The sequence below is a fragment of the Ovis canadensis genome, chromosome 6 (assembly GCF_042477335.2).
Source record: "Ovis canadensis isolate MfBH-ARS-UI-01 breed Bighorn chromosome 6, ARS-UI_OviCan_v2, whole genome shotgun sequence".
NCBI classification, from domain to species: domain Eukaryota; kingdom Metazoa; phylum Chordata; class Mammalia; order Artiodactyla; family Bovidae; genus Ovis; species Ovis canadensis.
This window is the reverse complement of record NC_091250.1, coordinates 107,623,056-107,650,450: the sequence shown is the minus strand read 5'-3', so window position 1 is coordinate 107,650,450 and position 27,395 is coordinate 107,623,056. Positions and strand designations below refer to the sequence as shown.

The window sequence follows — 27,395 nt, the reverse complement described above, 5'->3', positions numbered from 1 at the left end:
GGGTGAGGATGTTAGAGCAGGCCTCCTGGAGAGGATTAGAGCTGAAAGTTAAAGAAGGAACGGGAGGAAGCAGGCCAAGAGAAGAGAAGGTGAGCGGATGACATCCTTCCTGGCGGTTTTTCCTCTTTCCACCTTCCTCCATCCCCTCCCCACACCTTTTGTATCTGGGAAGAAGCCGGTGATGTGACCGACTAAACCCACTGTCCTCTCTCTTCTGGTCTCAGGGAACTGCAGACGAAAGAGCGCCCCTCATACGAACCTAATCAAACCACGAGCCGTGCTTGGGGAAGGAAGCATGCGCACTGTTGTGACCTGGGCCGTGATGACATGGGGCAACTGCCTGTGTCCTCACGGGCTTGCCGCCTGGTGAGACAGGAGGAGGACGCGCTCATCACGGTGCTCCGGCGTGTGATGAGCACCTTCCGGCAGAGGTTCAGGAACAGGCTGACCTGGTTGGCCGTTAGGATCCTGCGGTCCCTGACAGATTGTTTTCTTTTTCATGTGTCTAGCAAGTATTTAATAAACGCTTGTAATTTTTTGTTATTGTTGGGTGCTGGTAGCTCCAGAATTTTGTGACCACTGTCGTGGTTATAATGTCTTTGCATCACTTGTTAATGCTACTTGGTCTAACCTTATTCAGTTCTCTTCATTCACCAGACTTTGTGCTCAGAATACATACATATTACTTTATGTTGTATTCCTCCATTCATTTCATCCACCAAACAGAAGTAAATAAGAGTTCGGAATGCAGGGTAAAATGGTAAACATCATTCAGTAGTATTCAAATGCATTTAATTTCCTCTTTTGAAAAAGTACATATTGCCTTTCTTGCAAATCTTCAGTTCATAATTCCTCCAGGATAATAATTCAGTCTTCTGACCAGCTTTCACCCAGGATGGGAATAAGTGGGGAAGGGGTTGTTGGGGTGGTCCCCATGAGTTGACAGTGACAAGTACCTGAGGATTTTTGACTTGTACTTTTGTGAATTGAAAGAATGCATAAATAATGTTGGTGAGGACAAGTACAGATATTTCATATAGAATAGAGTGCTAGTTATGACTTTTGTGGGTAGTTTGTTTTTTTTTTTTTTTAGTCAGAATGATCTTGATGTGGAAAGGTGTTTCTGGGAAAATGTAATCAGTAACTGATGTTTTTTGCCCCCAAACCACCCTTGCCAAATATGACTGTATTAACTACAATACTATTGAGTGATTATTTGTAAAATTATTTATCAATATAGGAAATCCATCTATCCACAACCTAACTTACACTTAAATTTCAGGAAGTCTTACTGCACTAAATACACATTTCTTCTGGGGCAGTCTTCTTGGTAACTCTGAAATTGTTTCTGAGTTGTTCTCACCTCAGACTCAGTTCCTTCTGATGTTTTGTGGCTCACTATCACTCAGTGAGTAGAGAAAAATGTGCCCTGTGCTTCCTGTGACAATTGTTTTGCTGACAGAGTGATGGTGTTTTAAAATATTGCACAGGAAGTACTTTTAAGAAAGGTTGCTTGGTGTCAAAAGCAGAGCCACCTGTCTGCAGAAGACCTCTTGACTCTCAATGTTACCTGAGTCAGGATTGAGAACCATCCATTGTCACAGAATTCAAGCATATTTAAGGGCAGTTTCTCTGATTCTTAATGCTCACTATTCATTTTGGATTGAGAAACTTGTACAGTTAATCTGGCAGACCGCACAGAGAACTTCTCAACAATTGAATCATTCTGCAGGATTTTTTTTTTGTTTAAAACGAGATTTCAGTGTAAGCAAATAAGGGGGAAAAGCCACAGATTTCACAAATATAGCTTCTGATCCCTGTATGGAGCCAATAAATCATTTTCTTGCCCCAATTTTCCTACTCTCTACACTAAAGCAATATGTAATGTTTCCCTTTTTTGAAGGAGCAATTCATTAAACTCTCAGTTTCTCTATAAATTAAGATAGAACCTATAGATACCCCAAATCACCAAAATGTGAGATGCTAAATTGAAGTTAATTTGTCTTTAGTAATGCCAAATATCTAGATGTTTTAATTCATCAACATTTAACTAGATAATTGGTACATCTTATTGTTATGCACCCACTTATTCACACAAATAAAACTGATAAGTCAGTGCATACCCATTGATTCATTCTATTATCAAGATACAATCATCTGAGATGAAATTTTCAAATACTATGATAACAGGTAAAGATGTACACATTTTGATTGAGTCCCACACAGCCAGGGACCCCAAAACATATTATTTTCATATGATTCTTAATAGTTACTTGGCTTTAAAAAATCACATTTGATATTTTCCTCCTAAAAAATCTGTGGCAAACCCATATGCTGCAGTCAAGATTACAGATTGGTTAAGAACGAATGTACCTATTTGGTTTTCGGTTGAAAATAACAAACAGTTTCTCATGATCATTTTTGTGGAGCTGTTATCCTAGACAGGCTCCCAAAATCTTTGTGATTGTCACAATCAAAGAATACCATGTCCTGTACTGTGATGCTCAATTTACAGAGAAACCCAACAGAGAGAGGTTACCTGCCTTCTCTCAAGGAAAACTGGGAGTTGAACACAGGACAGGAAATGGGCTTTGCCACTTTCCACTCCAGGCTTCTCCCACTAGACTTTATTCTAGAAAGATCACTAATGGTCAAGCAGGGCAGGTACTACACAACTAACTTCTATTGGGGTTTTTACTTAAGAGAGACTAATTCTTTCTTTCAGTTGCTTGAAATGAGAGTTCTGTAAAAGGTGACCTCCATCCTTGGCCCTCTGGACACTATCACTGGGATTAATTACTTGTGACTATTAAAGAGAATGCTGCCCAGAATGTTCTTCCTGTAGTTTATACTGCTGGTTCCTTTCATGTGATTCTTGACATGTGTATTTCTACCCTTAATGCAGTGGACTATTTCACTAATAAAACACTTTCTATGAAATTGCACTGGAAACTGTATATTATGTCATCAAGTGTTCAGTGGTCCATGGAGTTTGATTTGAAAGGTGCTCTTCGCCCTGTGGATGGAATCAGGCTTGAGTCATACCTCTTAGGCCACCTCCAATTTGAGCTCAAACTGTGGTGGACAGTTAGAGGCAGCCTGACAAGCCTCACTTCAGGTAGGTCCAATGCTGTGCTTTTTTGCCTCAAGTCTTTCTCCAGAGCCCCGGAAGCCCCTCAGGAGCATGGGGGTTAATACTCCCAATTACTCATGCTCTGGGGCTTCCCAGGTGGCTCAGTGGTAAAGAATCTGCCTGCCAATGCAGGAGATGGAAGAGATCTTGATCCCAGGGTTTGATCCCTGGATTGGGAAGATACCCTGGAGAAGGAAATGGCAACCCCCTCCAGTATTCTTGCCTGGAGAATCCCATAGACAGAGGAGCCCGATGAGCTATAGTCCTTGGCATCGCAAAGAGCTGGACAGGATTTAGTGACTAAACAGCAACAACTGATGCTCAACCAGAGTGGGCAGGAGTCAACTGCTAAGGGCGCCAGGTCTCAGAGGGCCAGTTCTCAGGCTCACTCTACTCGGTCCCTCAGCTAGGGTTGCCCGGACCAGAAACTGCTCCTGTTATAATTCCTTCATCCCCAGCCTGACTCTCCTTACCCCCGCACAGCTGCCTCCAACCAAATAATCTGCCTGTTTTAACCCCCCTATTCAGGTCTGTTTCCAGGTGAACATAAAGTGAAATGCAGACAAATCCACCCAGAGGGTGCAGCAAGATCAGAGAGCTGCTGAAGAACTACTAGACTTTTGTATCTGCAGACAGTTGGACTGAAGTTATTAGGCCCAAAGTTTAGATTCTCTTTAAAACCTTTACCACGCCAATAATAGTGCAACTTACATCTGAAGTCAGAGCCAATCCAGATCAATCATATTTAGCTCAGTGTTACAAACATCCTTATATTATTAAGGGTACTTGAAAACCTCAGTGTATGTGCTTCCTAGGGACCCCCAAAGCTGATTTCAACTGGCTTAAGTCATAGGAGAAGTTGTGGGATCATAAATGTAAACTTTCAATGAAGTTTCAAGATGTTCTGGGAACCTGACTTGAAGCTGAGGGAAGGCTTGACTAAGGAAGCAACATTTGACTGAGACTGAAGAACAGGCAAAGCGAAGCATTGCAGACAAAGGTAACTGGACGTGCAGGAGCAAGAAGGAACATGTTACATGTGACTGAGAATATTTGTCTAGAATTCAGAGGAAGAATAGTGGGAGATTAGGCTGGAAAGAAAGGCAGCCTTATTGTGCCCTGTTTAAGATTTCGTTACATATTGTATGATTCTACTTGCAAGAGGTACTTAAAATAGATTCATAGAGACAAAGAGTAGAAAGAGTGGTTACTGAGGGCTGAGAGAGTGGGATTATTGTGTGCCCCAGTTGGTGTCCAACTCTTTGTGACCCCACTGACTGTAGTCCAGCAGGCTGCTCTGTCCTTGAGATTGTTCAGGCAAGAAAACTGGAGTGGATTGCCGTTTTCTCCTCCAAGGGATCTTTCCAACTCAGGGCTCACACTCCCAACTTGCGTTGGCAGGCGGATTCTTTACCGCTAGCACCACTATTTCTAAGGCCAACAGGAGGAACCCATTAAAGGGTTGTGAACTGGGCTGTTGGCCAGTGCAGGACAGGGAGAAGAATGGGATATGTGACAGGTTTGTTTAGGAAAAACTCACTCTAGCTGCAGGGTGAATAAACTGGAAGAACCAACCTGGATACAGGGAGGTCAGTTACGAGGCTGTTGTGTTAGGTGGTTTCTTTGGGGTCCCCACTGACGTTTAAGATGGGTTTTGTCGAGGTATCATGAACCAGCTGGCAGGTGAATTCCACAAAGCTGCAGAGCATTGGTTAAGTAATGGGTTTAATATGGAAAAAAAATTATAGAAAAAGGAGACAAGAGATACAGGTTCCATCCCTGGCTCGGGAAGATGCCCTAGAGGAGAGCCTGGCAACCCACTCCAGTATTCTTGCTTGGAGAATCCCATAGAGGAGCCTGGCGTGCTACAGTCCATGGGGTTGCACAGAGTCCCTGTATCCAGCTTGTGCTCACATCCAGTAAGTAAAGCAAGGAGCTCATTTTTTTTTGTTTTCCTTATCTTCCTCCCAAGTTCCAATGTCATCACAGTGTAGCTGGCTGTACAAGCCAGGAACCAGGGACTCCTGCTAGACTCCTGCTTGCCTGCCTCTCCACACCCACCAATCATTAAGCCCACCTGCTCATCAGTCTCCATTCCTGTTGTCTTCATCCATATACCAGTGTTCTCACTGAGACTCTTGGAATGACCACTTTTAGAATTAATTACTCGCTTACATTTTCGAAACACGTAATAGGTTTTATTTTATTTTTTTAAAATCTTTTTTTAGTTTTTTATTTTTTAAATTTTAACATCTTTAATTCTTACATGCGTTCCCAAACATGAACCCCCCTCCCACCTCCCTCCCCATAACATCTCTCTGGGTCATCCCCATGCACCAGCCCCAAGCATGCTGCATCCTGCGTCAGACATAGACTGGCGATTCAATTCTTACATGATAGTATACATGTTAGAATGTCATTCTCCCAAATCATCCCACCCTCTCCCTCTCCCTCTGAGCCCAAAGGTCCGTTATACACATCTGTGTCTCTTTCCCTGTCTTGCATACAGGGTCGTCATTGCCATCTTCCTAAATTCCATATATATGTGTTAGTATACTGTATTGGTGTTTTTCTTTCTGGCTTACTTCACTCTGTATAATCGGCTCCAGTTTCATCCATCTCATCACTGCAAAGTTTTCCTCCACCCCATCTCCTTGCCACCCAGTTCATCTTCTCAGAAAAGTTATTCATTTTTAAAAATGTATCTTTCCAGGTATATTTTATACAAATATGTGTAATTACATAGTCTAGCTCTCTTTTTTCCCCACTGAAATTGTAGCATACCATATTCAAGGTCTTGTGTTTATGTAATTTATCTCTGAGATCTTTCTTTTCAGTACACAAAGCTTTACTGTTTCTATTGCATCGCTGAATAGTATTCCTTTGTATGAATGCAACTATTTGGGCAAAACACTGTTTCCAATCATTTGTTATTATAAACAGTGTTGTAACAGATAACTTTGTATTCCATTAATTTTGCCAAATAATTTACAAGATAAATTCCTGGAAGTAGCATTGCTAGGTCCAAAGACAATTTTAATAGACATATGGCTTTTTTGTTGGTTTTATTTGTATTAAAGTTACAAAAGCACATAGATTTAAGAATCACATAATTCTACAAAGTCTCCACCAAGAATTCTTTTCTCCCTCTACTGTCTTTTTCTAATTTAAATTTATTTTTAATTGGAGGATAACTGCTTTACAATGTTGTGGTTTCTGCCATAGATCAACATGAATCAATCATAAGTACCGCTATGTTCCCTCCCTCTTGAACTTTCCTCCCACCCTACCTACCAAGAATTCTACAAAAAAAAAAAAAAAAAAAAAACAAACAACCCAAAACCTAAATTCTCAGAGGCACTTCTTTCTCTCTTTTTCTCCCCGCGCTCCATCACTCCCCTCCCCCATTACCCCATAACTTTAAGTGATTTGGTTCTTGGTGAATGTTCCACTGACTCTCCAAGGGCGTCCTGGGTAGCTCAAATGGTAAAGAATCTGCCTGCAATGCCGAAGACGTGGGCCCGATCCCTGGGTCGGGAATCCCCTGGAGAAGGGTATGGCAACCCACTCCAGTATTCTTGCCTGGAGAATTCCACGGGCTGAGCCTAGCGGGCTACAGTCCATGGGGTCGCAGAGTCGGATGCGACTTTCACATTGACTTTCCACTAAGGAGAAGGAGGATTTAGCTTTCTTCCCTATCCTGTCTTCATTAGACACTGGCATTCAGCCTGCTTGCACATCTTTCCCCAGGGGGCCTCCCTACAGCCGTTTTAAAAGGCTCTCGGGCGGCAGGTCACAGCAAGCTTCCCGGCATCTCACCTAGGCTGTGAAGCTCCACGCAGGGTGAAGCCACAAGGCCCCCGGAAGCTAGCCGGGCCGGGGGCGTTCCCTCTCCATCCTCCACCCACTACGCCTTTCCAGCGTTCCGGCCTCTACGGCTAGGCCAGAAAAGAGGCGGAACTCCCTGATCTGGAGGCGGTTTCCTCGCCGGATTGAAAAGCGGAGTGCACCAAGTGTCGCGGGAGCAGCACCTTGGTCCCCTGCTCCCGCGACATGGCCTTCAACTTTGGTACTCCGTCTGGCACTTCAGGTACCGCTGCAGCCACCGCGGCTCCCGCGGGTGAGTGACTGCCCCGGACTTCTCCCGGCGAGGAGGGGAGGTCTTCGGTCCGGCCCTTCCGTCCGAGAGACTCTTCGGTTTGGGAATCCTGGGGTCTCTTGCCCGCGCGGAGACTTTGGGGGCTTCGGAAAAGGGCGGGCGGCAGCCGAGCGGGCGACGGCGGCTCCTGAGGAGGCCGCGGGAGGAATGGGGGCCCAACCCGGTGCTCGCGCGCGCGGGTGGGACCCCGCAGGCCCCTCTCCTCCTAGGGTTCGTTTCCCGCCATCCGGTAGTCGGGCTCGGAGAGACCCGAGGCGGCTTCTCTCACTCTTTGCCAGAGACCCGTCCTCCCTCCCCTCCCCGCCGCAGCCTCCGGGACTTGCGCGAACTCGTCGCGGGTTTCCCGCTGCTGGGTTCGGCGAGGATCCGGCTGGGGAGCGTGAAGCGCTGCCCTGCGGCTCCCTCGGCCCTGGCCCTTTAGCTCCTCGCTGCGGGACTGCAGGCTCCTGCCCCTTCCTCCTATCCCCGCCTCCTCGGCTTTCTTAACTCAGGTTGGAGCAAAGTCAGGGTTTGTCTTTGTTCACTTCTGTGAAACCTCCTGCAGACTCTTCTAATCCTTATCTTGCTTTCTTTTTCTTCTTTTTTCTTCCCTCTCTCTCCCTTTAAAATTATTTGTTTCTTTGCCTGCACGCCTATCAGGATTTGGTGGGCTTGAGACTGCCAACTCCACCGCCAGTGGGTTTAATTTTGGGGGTTTCGGATTAACTGCTAATCCTGCAGTGAACTTTAATATTGGGAATTTCGGTGTTTCTACCACCTCGGCGACTCCGTTCAATTTTGGTAACAGTCTGGCAAGTGCAGGTAGATATGCGGGTCGTCTGTGTAACGAATGTTGGGAGCTGGAGTCCAAGAATATTTTATGGTTCCAGAGTTTGAGAAAGAACAGCGACTTGTCTAATAAGGAAAGGAAAATCATTTCCTAACGTCGAATAAAAAACATTTGTATTAAGTTTTGACTCGTGAAAGATTTGGTTTGGGGAAGTCTTGCAAGTTATTATATAATATTCCTTTGTTAAATTTGCATTTGATTGAGTAGAATGTACCTTTCGAGTGATACGAAATGGGAGTGGATTTTTATTTTGAGTGGGATACGTCTTCCAAATTATTAAATATCTCTTTTCAAAATATAAGTTCAACAGTCAGGCCCGTTTTCCTGGAATTCTTGGACTCCTGCAGTCATTTTTTTCCCATTTTTCCTGCATCTTTCATTGGAATTTCATTTGTCTTTGTGTTTCCTGAGAGAAACAAATCTTATACGAACAGCAGCAACCTGTCTTGTTTTTTAATCTGTATAATAATAATAATGTCTTTCTTTAATAAACTAAGCAGATTAGGATACATTTCTGTAAGGTAATGTAATTATAGTAACAATCCCCAGTTCTTTCCTGGATTTTTTGAGAAATGACCAGGGCAGTTTATTTTCAGATAGCACTGACTTCTAAAATGTAGGCTAGACATCTTTGCACTAAGAAAGATAATCTTGAAGATTTTGTATCTATATGGATCATTTGAAGCTCACTGAAACTTCTGCAAGACACAAACTATGTGTGTCTATATATATGAAAAAATTTTAAGTGGGTCTCTGTACCTTGCATGCAATGACTCTATAGAAAAGTCTTATTCTTCAGCTGCTCGTATATGAATTTATTCTTCATATTCTCTAACATATGCCACTTATGCCCATGCCAATTATATGCATTTGGTAATCATGATTTATTCCCTAAGACCTATTTGGAGTCTGGCATTTTGTGCAGTCACTTGTTACTGCAATGTGAATATGACCTTGGCATTTGATTTGAAAACATTTTGAAGAATACTTGAGTATTCCAAAGATTAAACAATCCGTTATCATTAAGGTGTATTTAAAGTGATCACATATCACTGTTGTTTGGTATGTTTACTTTTCCTTCTTTGCTTAAAATTGGCACTGGGTAAAACAGAAACATTATTCTGAAATTTGTGTTTCGGAACAAATCCACCCAGCTCGTAACTCAACAGCAATGAATAAACCAGTTGGTATTTGCTTGATTTCATGTTCATTTGGAGTTGTCACTGTTAAATTTTGAGTTGTGATAACTGTTTTAACTACTTTTACATACGTTCATTAACTTAGTCTTCAGCAAAGGATTGATTGAAATTCTTGTTTACTTTTTAAATTTTATGTCCTGGCAGATCCATTATTATTAATAAATATTTTTCATATTATGGAGCATGTTAAGATACCAGTGCTTTTATCGTATAGCCAATTCAGACTATATCTTAGTTTTTCTGTGACACTTAGAAGTAATGAAAAAGATTAGGAACAATATTTAGTATTTTAGGTGATTTTTATCAAAATGTTTGCAGTTTGCAGTACCACAGTAGAATCTACAAGTAAATAGAGTATTTGGTTGTGCCTGGATGCAACATGTAGTCTACTCTTGAATAATTTTCCCAGTCAGAATCATATGATGACTATCAATGAGCTGTGGGTTTTTTCCTTTTTGTATCTCTTATATTACAGTATTAATGAATCTCTGCTCTTATGCCAGAAATATATGAGATTGAATATTAGAATCCCAGAAAGTCTGCAGTATAACTCAGAGAGGACTAATGGTTCAAACATGTCTTAAAAGTCTTTTTCGGCATCTCATTGGTAATCAAAGACTGACAGTAAGGGGAGAAAAAGCAATTTTAGATTGGCTAGCATTCCGCTCCACTCATATGTCAAGTTGCATCGGAAATGATTAATTTTGTCTTTAGATTTATCTGAAAATGAAATTTGTGTATCTGTCAGTTCCCAAACTGTGGTGCAGGGTATGGTGATGGCTCTGTTCTCCTTTGAAGCCACTACCGCCTTTGATTTTTTTTTCCTTATCTCTTCAAAAAGTAACATTCTTGTATAAAAGTTATTATATTGGTATATTTAATTTGAAAAGTTGATTAGTCTTGATGGAGACCAAGTAGAAATGTAAGTTAGAATATAAATTAATCCACCAAAACCAAGGTTGCAAACTGGCAACACAGTCTGCTGATACGATGTTTATCACACTGTCTTAAAAATATTTGAATGAGTTGCAGAAAAATCAGTTGAATCTGGGTTTAAAATTATGTAAATTTCACATTAAAAAATTAAAATTTTCTATTTCTCTTGGGGAAAATGGGAACATATAACACTACTCAACTACCATTCTCCTGTAGCAGTCATCTGCTGAAATTTAGGAACTGCTGCCATTTAAAAAAAACTGTCCACATTGATCACTTCCACCAGTCAGTAAACACCCAGCCTATTTCATTAATATTAACAACCTGTGTCTTGTAGACATTTGAATTTGCAACCCCTGCTCTAAAAGTACATAGTCATTTTAGTGTGTACACAAACACTAACTAAATAGGCTTAACATGTTTTCTTAGCCATAACTTAATCTCCTCTGTAGTTGAAAGGTATATATTGCATTGTGGCAAATACTTACATAATTTGGAAAAGAAATTGCCTCGTATGTATTCAAAAATTCTTCATTTCTATTTTATTTATGCTTTTTTAATTAGGTGGGTTTGGAGGATTTGGGACAACGTCTACCACAGCGGGTTCTGCATTCAGCTTTTCTACTCCAGCTAACACAGGCACTACTGGTAAGAAGATATCTTATATCATTTGTAGAAGAAAATGAGCTACAGATCAGATATCTTTTTTAACTTACAATTGCTAATTTTTCGTTCAAAGGATTCTTTGGCAGTACTCAGAACAAAGGTTTTGGATTTGGGACTGGTTTTGGCACGACAACTGGAACTAGTACTGGCTTAGGTACTGGTCTGGGGACCGGACTTGGATTTGGAGGATTTAATACGCAGCAGCAGCAACAGCAGCAACAGACTAGTAAGTACAGGAGGTTTTCACTTTCAGATATGAAACCATAACAATGTAGATGATATTATTTAGTGCACTGTTCAAAACATTTGAGTAGATAACCTTTTTGGGGGGAGGAGTTATAAATATCATATTCCACAGGATTCCAAAAGTTTCTTCTCATGTTCAGATATAATGATAGCAACTGAGGAAAAGACAGATTGGCCTGATTATGATTGTAAGACCTCTGTGTTTAGTGTCATTCTATTAAAGTTTTTGTTGTTCTTAAAAATAACACAGGTATGTAAAGCCGCACAGAAATACAGGTTCATGAATTGTTTATAAGATGAATGACCTTTGTAACCACTGCCCATGTCAGGAGGTGGACCCTAACCAGCCACTTCAGAAACCTTCCACATTCTTCTCCTAGTCATTTCCCCATCAAAGGAAATAGCTTTGTCTTTTATGTTGATCACTTCCTTACTTTTCTTTATGGTTTTGTTACTCAAGTGTGTGAACAGTATTGTTCACTTTTGATTTGTCTTAAATCTCTGTTAAGTCCCCCTTTTTAGTTTTCTTTTTTATTTTTCAATTTGTTGATGAAATCAGATCGTTTGTCCTATAGAGGTTGACAGTCAGGACTTTATGATTGCATTCCTTTTGTATAGTTAACATACCTTTATCCTCTGTATTTCTTGTAAATTGGGTTGGATCTAAGGGATTATTTATATTGATCATTCAGTTTTTTATTTGTTTGCAAGACTATAAATAGTATTGTATTATTTTATCAAGAGGCATATAATGTCTGATTGTCTCTGTTTTTTGTGATATTACCAGCAGCCATTGGTGATGATTACCAAGATCCATTAATTCGTTAGGGGTTGCCAAATGGTATTATTCCAACTGTGTGCTTCCTTTTCCATTTATTTGTTGAAATACTCCTATAAAGAGAAACTTCTCCTCATCTACTATTTGAATAATTATTTCCCTTTATTCCTAACTTTCAAAATAAAGATTTGGTTCCCTATCCTTCTCCAAAAGTAACCTTTTTTTTTAATGTCAGGAACTGAAGTATTTAAATATTTTTCAGTCCATTGCTGTTTTCCGTTTTGATGTTTAAATTGTTCCATCTTTAGCCGGTGTAAGCCTCTTCAGGTTGGTTCCCAAGTCATGTTGGTACACAAGTGTAGCATTAGTCTTTGATAGCTTCCTTACTAGCTGGCATGGCAGTATGTTCCAGGGTTATCTTGTATGTATGTATGTATGGTTATATGCTTAGTCGCTCAGTTGTGTCTGACTCTTTGCAACCCCATGGACTGTAGCCCACCAGGCTCCTCTGTATGTGAAATTCTCCAAGCAAGGATACTGGAGTGGGTAGCCATTCCTTTCTCCAGGAAATCTTCTCCTGCATTGTAGGCAGATTCTTTACAACTGAGCCACCAGGGAAGCCCTTTATCTTGTATGGATTAGTATACTAAATTATCACAAGAACTCTATGAAATAGAACTCTTATTACCTCCATTTTATAGATCCAGAGAGGTAACTGAGAGAATTGTGCCTTGTCCATACATCTTCTGAGATGTTGTACCGGAAAACAGATTCAGATTTCTTGACGTCTCTCTAATGCTCCGTTTGCTTTTCTGCAGTTGGCTACCTCCTAAAATCATTTCTATTTCATTTTTCTTAGGTGACTCCATTGATTGGCTAGAATTCGCCCTACTCAGTCATTGAAGCTTAGTAACTTATTAAACATGAATTTCAAGAATTATTAACCAATAAAATGAAGAAAATAGAATTTTTCATTCTTATGTTACAAGAAAGTAATATATCTTTCTTACTCTCCTCCTGCAATAATAGAAAGTTAGATGGAAATCCAAATAGTTAAGAAGAAAGGGAAAATGAAGTTTTTTCTTTGTTTCTTGGCATGAAGTCTCTTCAACTATGTTATTATAGTTACGCTTATTTGTCTTTGGAAAAATGGGAGTTTGAATCTGGTGCTGTTTATTTTCAGAATGAAAAGGGCTCATTCTCCTCTAAGTGTGTGTTGTTATTTCAAGACTCTGGGTATATAACGTATATATACTGGGTTTATAAGGTTGCTCATAGTCTATAAGGAGAGAGAATAACAAACTTTCAATTAGATTGTCTAATAAACATTCAGTTATAAAAAAGTATATGTGTGAAAGCAGTAAAATACACCATACACAGTGCTTTGGAATGTAAAGGAATAGTCTACTCTTAAGGGACTTAGATGGTTGGTCAGAAAAGGGTATTCGAGGCAGAGGGACTAACATTGACAAAGGCATGAATGCCTGGCACAGTGTGGTGAGTTTGGGACCTGCTGTTGTAAGAAGTTTGAGTTTACTCTGCAAAGATTGTGAAACTTCTGCGTCATTTTTAAAAAACTCCTGTTTGTACGAGGCGCTTGCTGTCTGATTATGCTGTCTCTGATATGCCTAATCTCAGTTATCTGCTGAGTTCCTGGACAGTACTTCTTATTCATTGAGCACTTTGGCAGCTGGCTCTGAGTTTTGCTGCTCAGTCAGTACAGCATCTGCCTGCAGTGCAGGAGACCTGGATTCAAGTCCTGGATAGGAAAGTTCCCCTGGAGAAGGAAATGGCAACTCACTCCAGTGTTCTTGCCTGGAGAATCCCATGGACAGGGGCACAGGCTATAATTTATGGGATCTCAAGAGTTGGACACCACTTAGCGCTATCTTCTGAGTTTTGCTTTTCGACTTGTGCTGTCAATCTGAGTTATTTTAGCATTCACATACCTATGTACTCAGGCAGTCATACCAACTTTTTATTTCGAAGACCTCCATTTCACTTTAGCCACAATTCTTACCTTGGACTTTGGCAACATCTGAAACTGTTCTAGTTCCATAATTCACTAATGTAAACATCCCACAGCCTTTGCTCTTTAAGCCTACCTTGTCAGGTACTTTCAACATAGCTGTTCTTGGACCGTGATTTGATTTTTAGACCTCTGACACTTTCTGCACTTCAGTCAGCTCCTTCACTGTTCTTTCTAACTAGCTTGAGTCCTTGTCCTTCCATTTCAGTCACTCTTACCAAGATGCTAAACTTCCTTATCCTTGTATCACGTTTCCCTGAAAGAACAACCTGAAGCCTGTGAAAGCCCAGTATCTGTGTAGATAACCGCTTGAGAAAATCATACAGTACAGGAAATGGAATAGTACCTCCAAATTCTTAATCACCAACCCAAGTTGGGCCCTCAACATTCCTTGGTAATCCTGTGAGGTTTCTATTTTCAGATTATTCTCCTGCTTTCCATAAGTTATTTTCAACCTTTATTCTCTTCAAATCTCAAATTCTCTGTTTTCACTTATAGCAGATGGCCTTGACCTCTACAAAGAGAAAACAGAAGCCCTCATTGTAATTCCTTCAGCCGCCCATTGCCAGAGCTAGTCTATCTGTCTCCCTCTGTATCCATTCTTTTCTCTTTTCGCCTGTGGATCTCATATCCTCCCACCTTCTGGGGCCGCTTGTGCTGTGGATTATTTTTCCCAGCAGCCCCTTGTCCCATTCCACCTCTTACTCCCCACCAAAAACAAGTCTTCAGCTTCTCTATCCAAGGATTATTCTCATCCACATTTAAACAGTCTGAAATTTCTCTTTTTTCTTTTAACAGTGAAAACAAAACAACTTTTATTTCACATCTCACTTCAGCTATTGCTGCGTATCACTCTCTTCTCTCCTTCATAATCTACTTGGAACAGATATGAAAGAATGGGATCCCCTACTGCTATCTTCTGTTACCTCTGGGACTATACTGTTTAGTTTCTAAATTCTTTCTTTACCCAGTCAAGTGTGTGTGTTAGTTGATCAGTTGTGTCTGACTCTTTGCAACCTCCTGGACTGTAACCCACCAGGTTCCTCTGTCCATGGAATTCTTTAGGCAGTAATACTAGAGTGGGTATTATATCCCCTTCTTCAGGGGACCTTCCTGACCCAGCAATCAAACCCTGGTCTCCCACATTGCAGGCAGATTCTTTGCCATCTGAGCCATCAGGGAAGCCCAATCAAGTAATTAAGGTCACTAATCTCTCAAATCCACTGAACATCCACTGTTCTTAAATTGTGAAAAAGTCTAACACACAAAAATAGAATAGTAAAATGACCCCATGGTCTCAAAAATCAGAATCTACCACATTTGCTTTCTCTGTCTCCTCCCTCCTCTTCTGTTTTCTTTTTTTAATTGCTGAAGTACTTTAAAGCAAACCACAAACATATCATTTCACCCTTATTTTACTGCATTACTGTACTTTTCTCTTTAAAACCATGGAGTCATTCCAACTCACAACTCCTTTGTATCATCTAATACCCAGGCCTTAATCAGATTTCCCCTTATGTCTCAGTAAAGGTTTCTTCAGTTAGCTTGTTGAATCATGATCCAAAGTCACACATTTACTTTCTTGTTATGTCTGTTAGTCTAGAGAATTCTTTTTAGTATAGTTTCTTACTTAAGGTTTCTTTCTTTCTTTTTTTTTTTTTTTAACCTGGCTCATGAATTGTTGAAGAAATTGAACCAGTTGTGCTGTGAAATATCCCCTATTCTAGATTTCTTTGTTTCCTTGTAGACTCATTTAATTTTATGCTCCATATTTCTGGTGAATGAAGTTAGCTTTTAAGTAATAAAGAGTTAAGTTTGACTTTTTAGCATGAATACTCTGCAGGTGGTGCTGTGTGCCTCCCTTTAAGTGGCTGTCTCCTTTAGAGATGCTGAGATTGACCAGTTGGTTCAGGTGGTGAGAGCTAATCTATAAAGTTCCCCATCAGTCTTTAACCTAATGGTTTCGTTAACTGATGGTCATTACCTCAATCAGTTACTTTATTAGGAGTTGCAGAATGGTGACTTTCTAATTCTGCCCTGTCTACCACACTGAAATTCTTCTGTACTGAAATTCTTCTGTAAAAGGAGTTTTTCTTCATCCCTTTCCCCCACAAGACTGCTTGGTCACCCTGAAATAGAATTTGTATAGGAAAGGCATAATAAATTTTTAATTGATAGTATTTGTAAGAAGTCTTTGGTTCTTGATTATTTCCAGTGGTATCCAAGGAGTTGAGAGTTTTCTAAATTTTTTACTTTTACTTTTAAAAATTATCATTTTGAATGCATGAGACTAATAAATTGAATATGTTTGAGTTGGTTACATTCATTATTCTTTTTGATGCTAAGATTGTCACATTTTTGGCCTCTGTGAGCCCTCAGCTTCAGTGGGAGTCTGGTCTTTTTTTCCTCCTACCTTGTTGTTTAGTAGTCCTTATTCATTTTGCCAGCTCTTCTTTGACACATAGACTGCACATGCTGTTATTCCTTGCTGCTACCCCTGGCCTGGCTGACTACTTCTTTTAGACCTCAGCTGAAGTTCTAATGGAATAGCCTTCTCTTGACCCTCCTGCCCCAGGCTTCATTAGCTGCCTCATTTAGGGCTCTCAGAGCCTCTACTTCTTTGCGGCATTTATCACAACTGTGAATATTTGTTTGATATGCTCAGTTTGTTTAAAGAACCAGTCTTGTTTACCACCATATCCTTAGTTTCTGCCTCTCTGTCTGACACTTAGGAAGTATTCAATAAATATTTGTTGAATGAATACATGGTGCAAGAATAAATGAATGTATTAACATATATGTATATATAAAACCAGGAGACTGTATTGTCAGGAAATCTAAGGGAGAATAGTTTTTCAAGGAGGATATGTATTCCATGAAAGCTGAAGGTTTTCAATAGCATGAGGGCCCTGCCCTGAAAAGATAGAATGGTGTGAGAAGTCTAATATGGTAAGGCTTTGAAAGAATCTATTAGATATTGTTATTTGTGTTTCTCGAATGCCTACTCGTTAGTGCACTCTGAGTAGACTAGTATGGTTGGACTCCAATGTAAAGTGTAGATTAGTACAGATGATAGTTTGCTAATCTTACTCAAAAACTGAGGATGATAAAGCCTGGGAATTTTTTGTTGGAGGTTATAGTAAATCAGTATTCAAGTCTTCTGGCTTCTAGTCCATTTCGTTACCATTTTCATAAATGCCTATTTGGGAATTAATAATACTCATGTGGAAAGTAACAGCAGCCTCTCTTTAGCCCTGTAGAAGCCCCATTGGCCTTGTGGTACTTACAATCTTTAGAGCTGAAAGAAAACTTAAATGTCATCCAATATAGTGGTCCTAAAACTTGGGTCATTTTGGTATTCATGATTTTTCATTTATCTGCTTACTATTTGTATTATTGTTAAATAATTTTCTTTAAATCAATTTACTTTTACACATTAAATGTGTTTATTTTGAAAGAAAAGTTAATACTGCTATAAATGGAAAACCAGTATCACTTGCTATAAAGAAACAATAATTGAACTTAAGTCCACAGGAAATATAATAGTTTAATTCTAGCTTGATACCTTTGCTTAAGCTCTTGAGTCTTAGATTTGTTCTCCCCTTTGTTAAAAAGTGAGATAAGCAGATGACATGAGATGACAATTATATATATAATTAATTAAAAGAAGTTTTTGTTATATGATTTACTGCATTTAGTGATTCTGCTATTGCTTGACATCTGTAGTTTCATGTACCAAGGTTATTTACTTATCTAGCACTCTGGAAATACTGATCCAGCAACTCAGCCCTTCTTTAAATTGTAACACTGGGTAAGTGACTTGTCTAAAGTTACCCAGCCAGCTAAAGCTTTAGCTTAGGATTTGTCCATTTGTTGATTTTTTTTCCACTATATACTTCTTTGCATTAAGAAAAGGAAATTGTTTATTAAGCTGATATTACATAACATTGATATAATTATTCTTTTTGCTTATTTTGTGTCCTCCAATTTGTATATATTGTATAAATATAACAGTAAATGTCGTTTAAAAAATAATTCTGCAACTTCACAGACTTTTAACCTTTTTTGTTGTGGGTCTAGTAATATCATGAATCTAATTTGTGTCTAATGGAACTGGTTGCATTAAGATGATATTAGACATGCCAGTTTGACATTATAAAGATTGTCCTAGTATATTAGTTTTCTGTTATTGCCGTAGGTAAATGTCACAAGCTTTGTAACTTAAAACATACTACTTACAGTTCTGGAGATCAGAAAACCAGAAATAAGCTTCCCTGAGCTAAAATCAAGGCACTGAGAAGACTGCATTACTTCTGGAGGCTCTAGGAGAGAATCCATTCCCTTGCCTTGTCCAGCTTCTGGAGTCCACATTCCTTGGCTTATAGCTCCTTTCCCCATTTTCAAAGGTAGCAGCATAGCATCTGCAAATCTCACTTTGACTCTGACCTTCCTCTCCCTTTTAAGGATGCTTACATTATGTTGAACTCACTGATAATCCAGGATGGTCTCAGCTTAATTAATTGAATCATATCTGCAAAGTCCCTTTCTCTGTGCAAGGTAACATATTTACAGGTTCTGGGAATTAAGATGTGGATCTTTTGGGGCAAGGTGGCGGGGTTTATTCTGCTAACTATATCTAGGATCTGAATTGATTGATTTAAAAAACTAATTTGGGGGTACATTTTTAGCGTTAGGTGGTCTCTTCAGTCAGCCTACACAAGCTCCTGCTCAGTCCAACCAGCTGATAAATACCGCAAGTGCCCTTTCTGCTCCAACACTACTGGGAGATGAGAGAGATGCTATTTTGGCAAAATGGAATCAACTACAAGCCTTCTGGGGAACAGGAAAAGGATATTTCAACAATAACATTCCACCTGTGGAATTCACACTAGAAAATCCCTTTTGCCGGTTTAAGGTATCGATACTGCTTTTGATCATCACTTGAAGAGTGTATGAGAGAATGTGATAGTTGGATTAAAATAGTACTAAGGAAACAATTGCTTGGTTTTTAGTACTTGTTGAACATGGTACAGTAACACTTTTGTTTTAAAAGTACAGAAATACGAAATTGAGATAAAATTGAGTAATTTCTTATGTATGTGTGATTGAGATGACTAGGATATGACTGAAGAAAAGTGTGACTAGAGTGTCGTTTATAACAGGAAAAAATGTTAAATGGTCTGGTTGGCACCTATAAAGGGGAGACCCAAAACTAGAATTTAGCTGGATGTGAAAGCCGTTACAACAATATGGTCCATTTTCTTTGTTCTGATTCCATGCCTATCAAACAACTTTCTTGTTTGAATTTAACTTCTTAGACATTCTGCTCATCAGTGAGAGTATTTAGGTCAGCTTGGTAATGTATTTTTCCATAAAAAATTAACATTACAATTCAGTTTATGTGGCAATCCGAGGAAATTTTAATTTCACTCTCTAGGTTAATGTTGCTCCTGGGTAAGAAAGTTTCTCTTTATAATGGGATGGGAGAGCCTGGTGGGCTGCTGTCTATGGAGTTGCATAGAGTTGGACACGACTGAAGCGGCTTAGCAGCAGCAGCAGCAGAGCACAGATTGGTGGAAAGAATCATTACATATTCCCATATTCTTCAAGTTTTGTTGGCCTATGTCAGCCTCTTAAACCTAATCATTGTGTATATAAGCTGGTGTTTGGAATTGCAAGGCTGAAAATTAGACCTTTGAACATGGCTAAACAACAAAAAGGGACCAACCTATCTTGTTAGAGAATATCTCTGTCTCATCACTCTGCAAAAAAAAAGTATGTCTTTGGAGTGTATATTGAAATTTTAATACTAAGAGATATGTAGTAGACATAGGTTGAATATAACAATTTGATTTTTTTCTTTGATAATTGCTATATTAATATACATATGGTAAAATGCATAATGAAGTAATCTGAAGTGAGTTTAGATTCTTTTTTAAAAACTGCATTATAAATGACAAAAGAGAAAGACTTCTGTCTAAAAGAATAATTCTTTAAAAAAGTATAGTTTGTCATATTTAATAAATTATATAAGCAGCTAACCTGTTCTATATTACATGAAACCATAAAATAATGTAGACATTCTTTGTAGCATTTATAAGTTGATGGTGTTATTATGGTACTTTAAAAGTATTTCTTTAGTAAACCATTTCTTTATATATCTTTAAACTTTGCTTAAAATTCCATTAGTCAGATAGTAAAAAGTAAGTTACATTTTGATCCATGACTTTGGCAGTCATTTTTATGGCATGCAGAGTTGTTTCCACAGTGTTCAGAAACACCCAACAATGGGTATCAGTTTTTCAGAGGAGAAAGCTATTTAGTTACTCTGTAGGAGAGAAAACCTTAATTTCATTCTCTGTGTTATTCTTGGGTAAGAAAGTTTCTCTTTGTCATCTTGTGACCTCCTAGGGCACAGAGTGGTAGAAAGAATTGTTACAAGTTCTTCATTACCAGACATTAAGCTATTTTTCCCATTTTAGCTGATAGTAAGCTGTTAATATTAAACATGAGATCTGTACATGTTTTTGATATTGTTTTGTCATTCCACAGGCCGTAGGTTATAGTTGCATGCCCAATAATAAAGATGAAGATGGGCTAGTGGTTTTAGTTTTCAACAAAAAAGAAACAGATATTCGAAGCCAGCAACAGCAGTTGGTAGAATCATTGCATAAAGTTTTGGGAGGAAACCAGACCCTTACTGTAAACGTAGAGGGTATTAAAACATTGCCAGATGATCAGTAAGTATACATTAAATGCACTGTATGTTTCTGTGTACCTTGGTTCAAAGAGAGTGATCAACACAACAGAAAGTGTTTTTGTTGTTAAAGCACAAATTAAATCTCAAAGCAGAATGTTATTTCTCAGCTAGTGATTTTTCAGTATTTATAGAACCATTTATTTAAAAGTCTTTTTCTTAATCTTGGGTTTCTTATTAGATGCTGATAATTTCTTAGATTTTTCATTTAGAAACAGGAGGAAACGTTAATCGTGGCTGTGTGCAAATCAGGGGCCACAAAGATGTTACTGCAATGTTTTAACTGATTACTGTTCATATTCATTCATGGATAAATGTTATTAACTTCCCTTGTCCTATGTATAATTGTCATACTTAGTGGCAAGACATTTGCTTTAGAATATTTTGGGTTAGAATTATTAGTGAGATATAGTAACTGAAATCAGACTTTGCTTTTTGTTCTATAAGTTGCAATAAAGCAACCCTTAAGTTTCAACAGAATTTCCAAAGTACTTCTTGATTTTGGTGAGGAAAAAATATTAAAATAGAACTTGCAGCTAAACATACCTTTACAGATAATATCTTATTTGTCTATCTCATTTCTGAATTCAGCTAGCACCCTTCTAAAATCACATACTGCATTAATATTTGTGGCTGTGAGTTATATGCTCCATATTTTATAACTTGGTTTTCTTTCCCCCAGGACAGAAGTTGTCATTTATGTTGTTGAGCGTTCTCCAAATGGTACTTCAAGAAGAGTTCCAGCTACAACACTATATGCCCATTTTGAACAAACCAATATTAAAACACAATTGCAGCAACTTGGTGTAACCCTTTCTATGACTAGAACAGAGCTTTCTCCTGCACAGATCAAACAGCTTTTACAGAATCCTCCTGCTGGTATGTCTCCAGAGTCATGGGGTTGAGGAAATGAAAAGTTTAGAAGTTCATGCTTCCTCTATTTTGGAAGCTGTTGCTTGGTTATTAATGTTGATGAAACCAGTGTCAGCCTATCATGTCTGCTTATTTGGGACATAGATTTAAATGTTCTTATTGTACTTATTTATTTAATTTTTTGTATTGTATAGCTAATTGTGTTTGTTAGAAATTTTGTTGGGCAGTGATGAACTAAAGAAAAATAGCCCATAATCCATCTACCCAAAGATAATTCAGTCTTAATATTTTATTTTTGTCTCAGTCAGTTCAGTTCAGTTGCTCAGTCGTGTCTGACTCTTTGCGACCCCATGAATCGCAGCACGCCAGGCCTCCCTGTCCATCACCAACTCCCGGAGTTCATTCAGACTCACATCCATCGAGTCAGTGATGCCATCCAGCCATCTCATCCTCTGTCGTCCCCTTCTCCTCCTGCCCTCAATCCCTCCCAGCATCAGAGTCTTTTTCAATGAGTCAACTCTTCGCATGAGGTGGCCAAAGTATTGGAGTTTCAGCTTTAGCATCATTCCTTCCAAAGAACACAGAGGACTGATCTTTATGAACTGGTTGGATCTCCTTACAGTCCAAAGGAATATTTTTGTCTAGCTTCTCTCTTATTTTAACTGAGTATTCAAGTAAAACCTGAATGTGTTTTCACTGTAAAAGAGTCTAGATGGCATATCTCAATTAACTGAGTGACAGATCTTTACCTCTCTTCCGCAGAAGTAACTATTAATAATTTATTGAACTTTATCAATCCTTTATCTGTGATTTTAATGTAAGCATTCATGATATTTATATATAAAGTCCTTGAAAAAAGAATTCTGAACTACACATTTATTACAACCTGCCTTTCTGCTTATAGTATTCCTTAATGCTTTCCATGTCAGTACATAAAGATAAATCTTACTCTTTTTTAAAAACTGTGTGGAATACTGTGGATGTACCTTCCTGTATTTAACCTCTAGGGTATTTCTACCTTTGCACTATTATAAACTATGTAACAGTTAACCTCCTTGTAAACTTGTCTTAAAATGCACAGGAATGTATTTTCTTTTAGAATAGATTGCTGGTAGTGAAATTTTCAAGTTAAGATTATGTGTACAGTCAGCCCTCTGTGTCCAGGGGCTCCACATCTGCAGGTTCCACATCTGCACCTTCAACTAACCACAGGTCCAAAACAGGAAATACATTTTAGGAAGTTCCAAAAAACAAAACTTGAATTGCCGCACCTTGGCAGCTATTTTCATAGCATTTCATTGTATTAGGTATTGTAAGTAACCCACAAGTGATTTGAAGTGTGTGGTAGGATGGGTGCAGGTTATATGCAAATGTTATTAATACTGTACTCTTTCTTACCAGGGACTTGAGCATTCCCAGGGAGTGGGGTGGGTCCTGAACGCCACCCTCTGCAGATATCAGAGGGTCGGCAGTACTTCATGTATTGTTGTTAGGTACTGCCAAATTGCCCTCCAGAGCAAGATCAGCCATTTACATTCATAATAGGAATCTGTTACTTTTCCTCACATTTTTTATTTTTCTAATGTTTTCTCATTCTGCTCTATTTTTGCCAACAATGGAGATAATCAGTCTTTTTAATTTTTCCACTCTTTTGTTAACAAGTTAATACTTACTTTCATTTGCATTTCCCTATTATTAAAGTTGACCAGCTTTTTGTATATTAGCCACATTTATAATATTTGTGAATTACCTATTCATGTTCTTTGCCCATTTTCTATTAAATTTTTTGTCTTTGTGATTTAGAGGATCCCTTCCTATATTCTGGAGATTAATCTATTATCCTGTTATAGATACTTGCTTTTGAGGTACTTTTTTTTTTAAAGCTGTATCCTACAAAACAATTTGTTATTCTTGTTATGGTCATATTTGACAATCATTTTTCATTATAGATTTTAGGTTTTGTGTCTCACTTTAGGAGGGCCTTTCCCATACAAATATTATAAAAATGGGAAATAGTTCCTTTTAGAAAAAATATTTCTTTTTTCTGGTAGGTGTTGATCCTATTATCTGGGAACAAGCCAAAGTGGATAACCCTGATTCTGAAAAGTAAGTGTATCTTCATCTTGTTTTTATATACAAACTAATATTTACTACCAGGGAAGCAGATGCAAGCTGTTAACTATAATTCTTACATTTAAAGTGAGTTTATAAAAAAAATAATAAAAGTGAGTTTATCTTCCTTTTCATTCTTTTTTTTTTCCTTCTTTTTTAAAGAATTTTGATTATAATTAGGATGCATTGTGTGGTGAAAAGATTAAAATCTGAGTCATAATGCCCTAATTATATATTTGCATTTAATACTGCAGTTTTTGACCACGCTGTATTTCTTCACTCATAAAATTAGGTTGGATGAAATCTCTGTGGTGTAACACTTGATTTCATAGTCATAGATCTGCCTTTTAACCCTAGAAATGTGAATTACAGGAATGTTATTATGAAAACCTTACTGTGTATTTTGTAATAATATAGGCTTTGGTCCGAAAATTGACCATTTGTGTTTCTTCAGGTTAATTCCTGTGCCAATGGTGGGTTTCAAAGAACTTCTTCGAAGACTGAAGGTTCAAGATCAGATGACTAAGCAACATCAGACCAGATTAGATGTAAGAATCTAGCTTTCTTCTCTGGCCCTAGGAGTAGTAGAGGGGTTACAGACCCTTGTTCTTACCATGTGTTTTAGTTACTGTTTTGTCTTATGAGAAACATTATAGTGTATACTACGAATTAACAATTATACTTTTACACAACTTATTTATTTATAGAGCCTCAAAAAATCATGTAAATCTGATTTAACAATGAGTTTAGAATTGTTGACTTTAGCAAATAAATTAGACTTATGGATTCTTTGGAATTGAAAAGATTATTTTATTAAACACTTATTTATGGGGCCTTATCAAAATGAGGGCTACAATTATGATTGTATTGTCATAGTACATTATAATAATAGGTTAATGAAATAAATTTTAAATTAATGAATGCTTAAATCTTAACATTTTTAAAGTACACTTTTGTAATCAAATGCCTAAAGGTTATAGAGGTCACTTCCAAGTCCTCTTATGTGGAACTCCTAATTAGATATTCATTCAGACTGTATTTGAGTAATGAAGTGCTTCTGTTTTATGAAGCAAACCATTTTTTGTAGCTTGCTCTAATTGATGCTGGTTCTCTTTCTTACGTTGATTCAAAATCTGTCTTACTATAATTTATATCCATTTTCTCAGGCATGCTTTGCAGGTAACCATTTTGTTCCTATGACATCCCTAAGATGTCATTCCTAAAATCCCTTAGTATTTTCTCTGGCTAAAGATTCCAACATGGTTTTTGAATGTTACATGATACCCAGGCCATATCTTAGACTCAGTCAGTTCAGTTTAATCACTCAGTCGTGTCCAACTCTTTGCAACCCATGAATCACAGCATGCCAGGCCTGCCTATACCAACTCCCGGAGTTCACCCAAACTCATGTGCATCAAGTCGGTGATGCCATCCAGCCATCTCATCCTCTGTTATCCCCTTCTCCTCCTGCCCCCAATCCCTCCCAGCATCAGAGTCTTTTCCAATGAGTCAACTCTTCGCATGAGGTTACCAAAGTATTGGAGTTTCAGCCTTAGCATCAGTCCTTCCAATGAACACCCAGGACTAGTATCCTAACTTTAGGATGGACTGGTTGGATCTCCTTGCAGTCCAAGGGATTCTCAAGAGTCTTCTCCAACACCACAGTTCAAAAGCATCAATTCTTCGACGCTCAGCTTTCTTCACAGTCCAACTCTCACATCCATGCATGACCACTGGAAAAACCAGAGCCTTGACTAGACTGACCTTTGTTGGCAAAATAATGTCTCTGCTTTTGAATATGCTATCTAGGTTGGTCATAACTTTCCTTCCAAGGAGTACGCGTCTTTTAATTGTATGGCTGCAGTCACCATCTGCAGTGATTTTGGAGCCCCCCAAAATAAAGTCTGACACTTTCCACTGTTTCCCCTTCTATTTCCCATGAAGTGATGTGACCAGATGCCATGATCTTCATTTTCTGAATGTTGAGCTTTAAGCCAACTTTTTCACTCTCCTCTTCAGTTTCTGCCATAAGGGTGGTGTCATCTGCATATCTGAGGTTACTGATATTTCTCCCAACCATCTTGATTCCACCTTGTGCTTCATCCAGCCTGGCATTTCTCATGATGTACTCTGTCCATATAAGTTAAATAAGCAGGGTGACAGTATACAGCCTTGACATACTCCTTTTTCCTATTTGGAACCAGTCTGTTGTTCCATGTCCAGTTCTAACTGTTGCTTCCTGACCTGCATATAGGTTTCTCAAGAGGCAGGTCAGGTGGTCTGGTATTCCCATCTCTTTCAGAATTTTCCACAGTTTATTGTGATCCACACAGTCAAAGGCTTTGGATAAAGCAGAAATAGATGTTTTTCTGGAACTCTCTTGCTTTTCTGATGATCCAGCAGATGTTGGCAATTTGATCTCTGGTTCCTCTGCCTTTTCTAAAACCAGCTTGAACATCTGGAAGTTCACGGTTCACGTATTGCTGAAGCCTGGCTTGGACAATTTTGAGCACTACTTTGCTCGCGTGTGAGATGAGTGCAATTGTGCGGTAGTTTGAGCATTCTTTGGCATTGCCTTTCTTTGGGATTGGAATGAAAATGAACCTTTTCCAGTCCTGTGGCCCCTGCTGAGTTTTCTAAATTTGCTGGCATATTGGGTGCAGCACTTTCACAGCATCATCTTTCAGGATTTGAAATAGCTCCACTGGAATTCCATCACCTCCACTAGCTTTGTTCGTAGTGATGCTTTCTAAGGCCCACTTGACTTCACATTCCAGGATGTCTGGCTCTAGCTGAGTGATCACACCACCATCGTGATTATCTTGGTCATGAAGATCATTTTTGTACAGTTAACTTCTGTGTATTCTTGCCACCTCTTCTTAATACCTTCTGTTTCTGTTAGGTCCATACCATTTCTGTCCTTTATCGAGCCCATCTTTGCATGAAATATTCCCTTAGTATCTCTAATTTTCTTGAAGAGATCTCTAGTCTTCCCCAGTGTGTTGTTTTCCTCTCTTTCTTTGCATTGATCGCTGAGGAAGGCTTTCTTATCTCTTCTTGCTATTCTTTGGAACTCTGCATTCAAATGGGAATATCTTTCCTTTTCTCCTTTGCTTTTTGCTTGTCTTCATTTCATAGCTATTTGTAAGGCCTCCTCAGACAGCCATTTTGCTTTTTTGCATTTCTTTTCCAGGGGGATGGTCTTGATCCCTGTCTCCTGTACAGTGTCACTAACCTCCATCTGTAGTTCATCAGGCACTCTCAGATCTAGTCCCTTAAATCATAAAGGATTTGATTTAGGTCATACCTGAATGGTCTAGTGGTTTTCCCTACTTTCTTCAATTTAAGTCTGAATTTGGCAACAGGGAGTTCATGATCTGAGCCACAGTCAGCTCCCAGTCTTGTTTTTGCTGATTGTATAGAGCTTCTTCATGTTTGGCTGGAGAAGGGAATGGCAAACCAGTTCAGTATTCTTGCCTTGAGAACCCCATGAACAGTATGAAAAGGCAAAATGATTGGATACTGAAAAAGGAACTCCCCAGGTCAGTAGGTGTCCAGTATGCTACAGGAGATCAGTGGAGAAATAACTCCAGAAAGAATGAATGGATGGAGCCAAAGCAAAAACAGTACCCAGTTGTGGATGTGACTGGTGATAGAAGCAAAGTCCAATGCTTTAAA

General features: G+C 38.8%; 2 protein-coding genes across 2 annotated transcripts in view; both read left to right on the top strand.

The window, feature by feature from the left end:
* SCARB2 (scavenger receptor class B member 2) overlaps positions 1-2,940 on the top strand; it is a 79,097-nt gene extending 76,157 nt beyond the window's left edge. The window contains exon 12 of the mRNA XM_069594403.1: positions 225-2,940. Coding sequence (XP_069450504.1) covers positions 225-263 — 39 coding nt within the window. The 3' untranslated portion in view covers positions 264-2,940. The remainder of the gene's footprint in view (positions 1-224) is intronic.
* A 3,735-nt stretch (positions 2,941-6,675) lies between these two features.
* The window catches only part of NUP54 (nucleoporin 54), a 32,821-nt gene continuing 12,101 nt past the window's right edge, over positions 6,676-27,395 (top strand). Inside the window, exons 1-8 of the mRNA XM_069594402.1 lie at positions 6,676-7,253; positions 10,821-10,904; positions 10,996-11,148; positions 18,664-18,890; positions 20,528-20,715; positions 21,415-21,611; positions 23,657-23,711; positions 24,172-24,265. Coding sequence (XP_069450503.1) covers positions 7,187-7,253; positions 10,821-10,904; positions 10,996-11,148; positions 18,664-18,890; positions 20,528-20,715; positions 21,415-21,611; positions 23,657-23,711; positions 24,172-24,265 — 1,065 coding nt within the window. The 5' untranslated portion in view covers positions 6,676-7,186. The remainder of the gene's footprint in view (positions 7,254-10,820; positions 10,905-10,995; positions 11,149-18,663; positions 18,891-20,527; positions 20,716-21,414; positions 21,612-23,656; positions 23,712-24,171; positions 24,266-27,395) is intronic.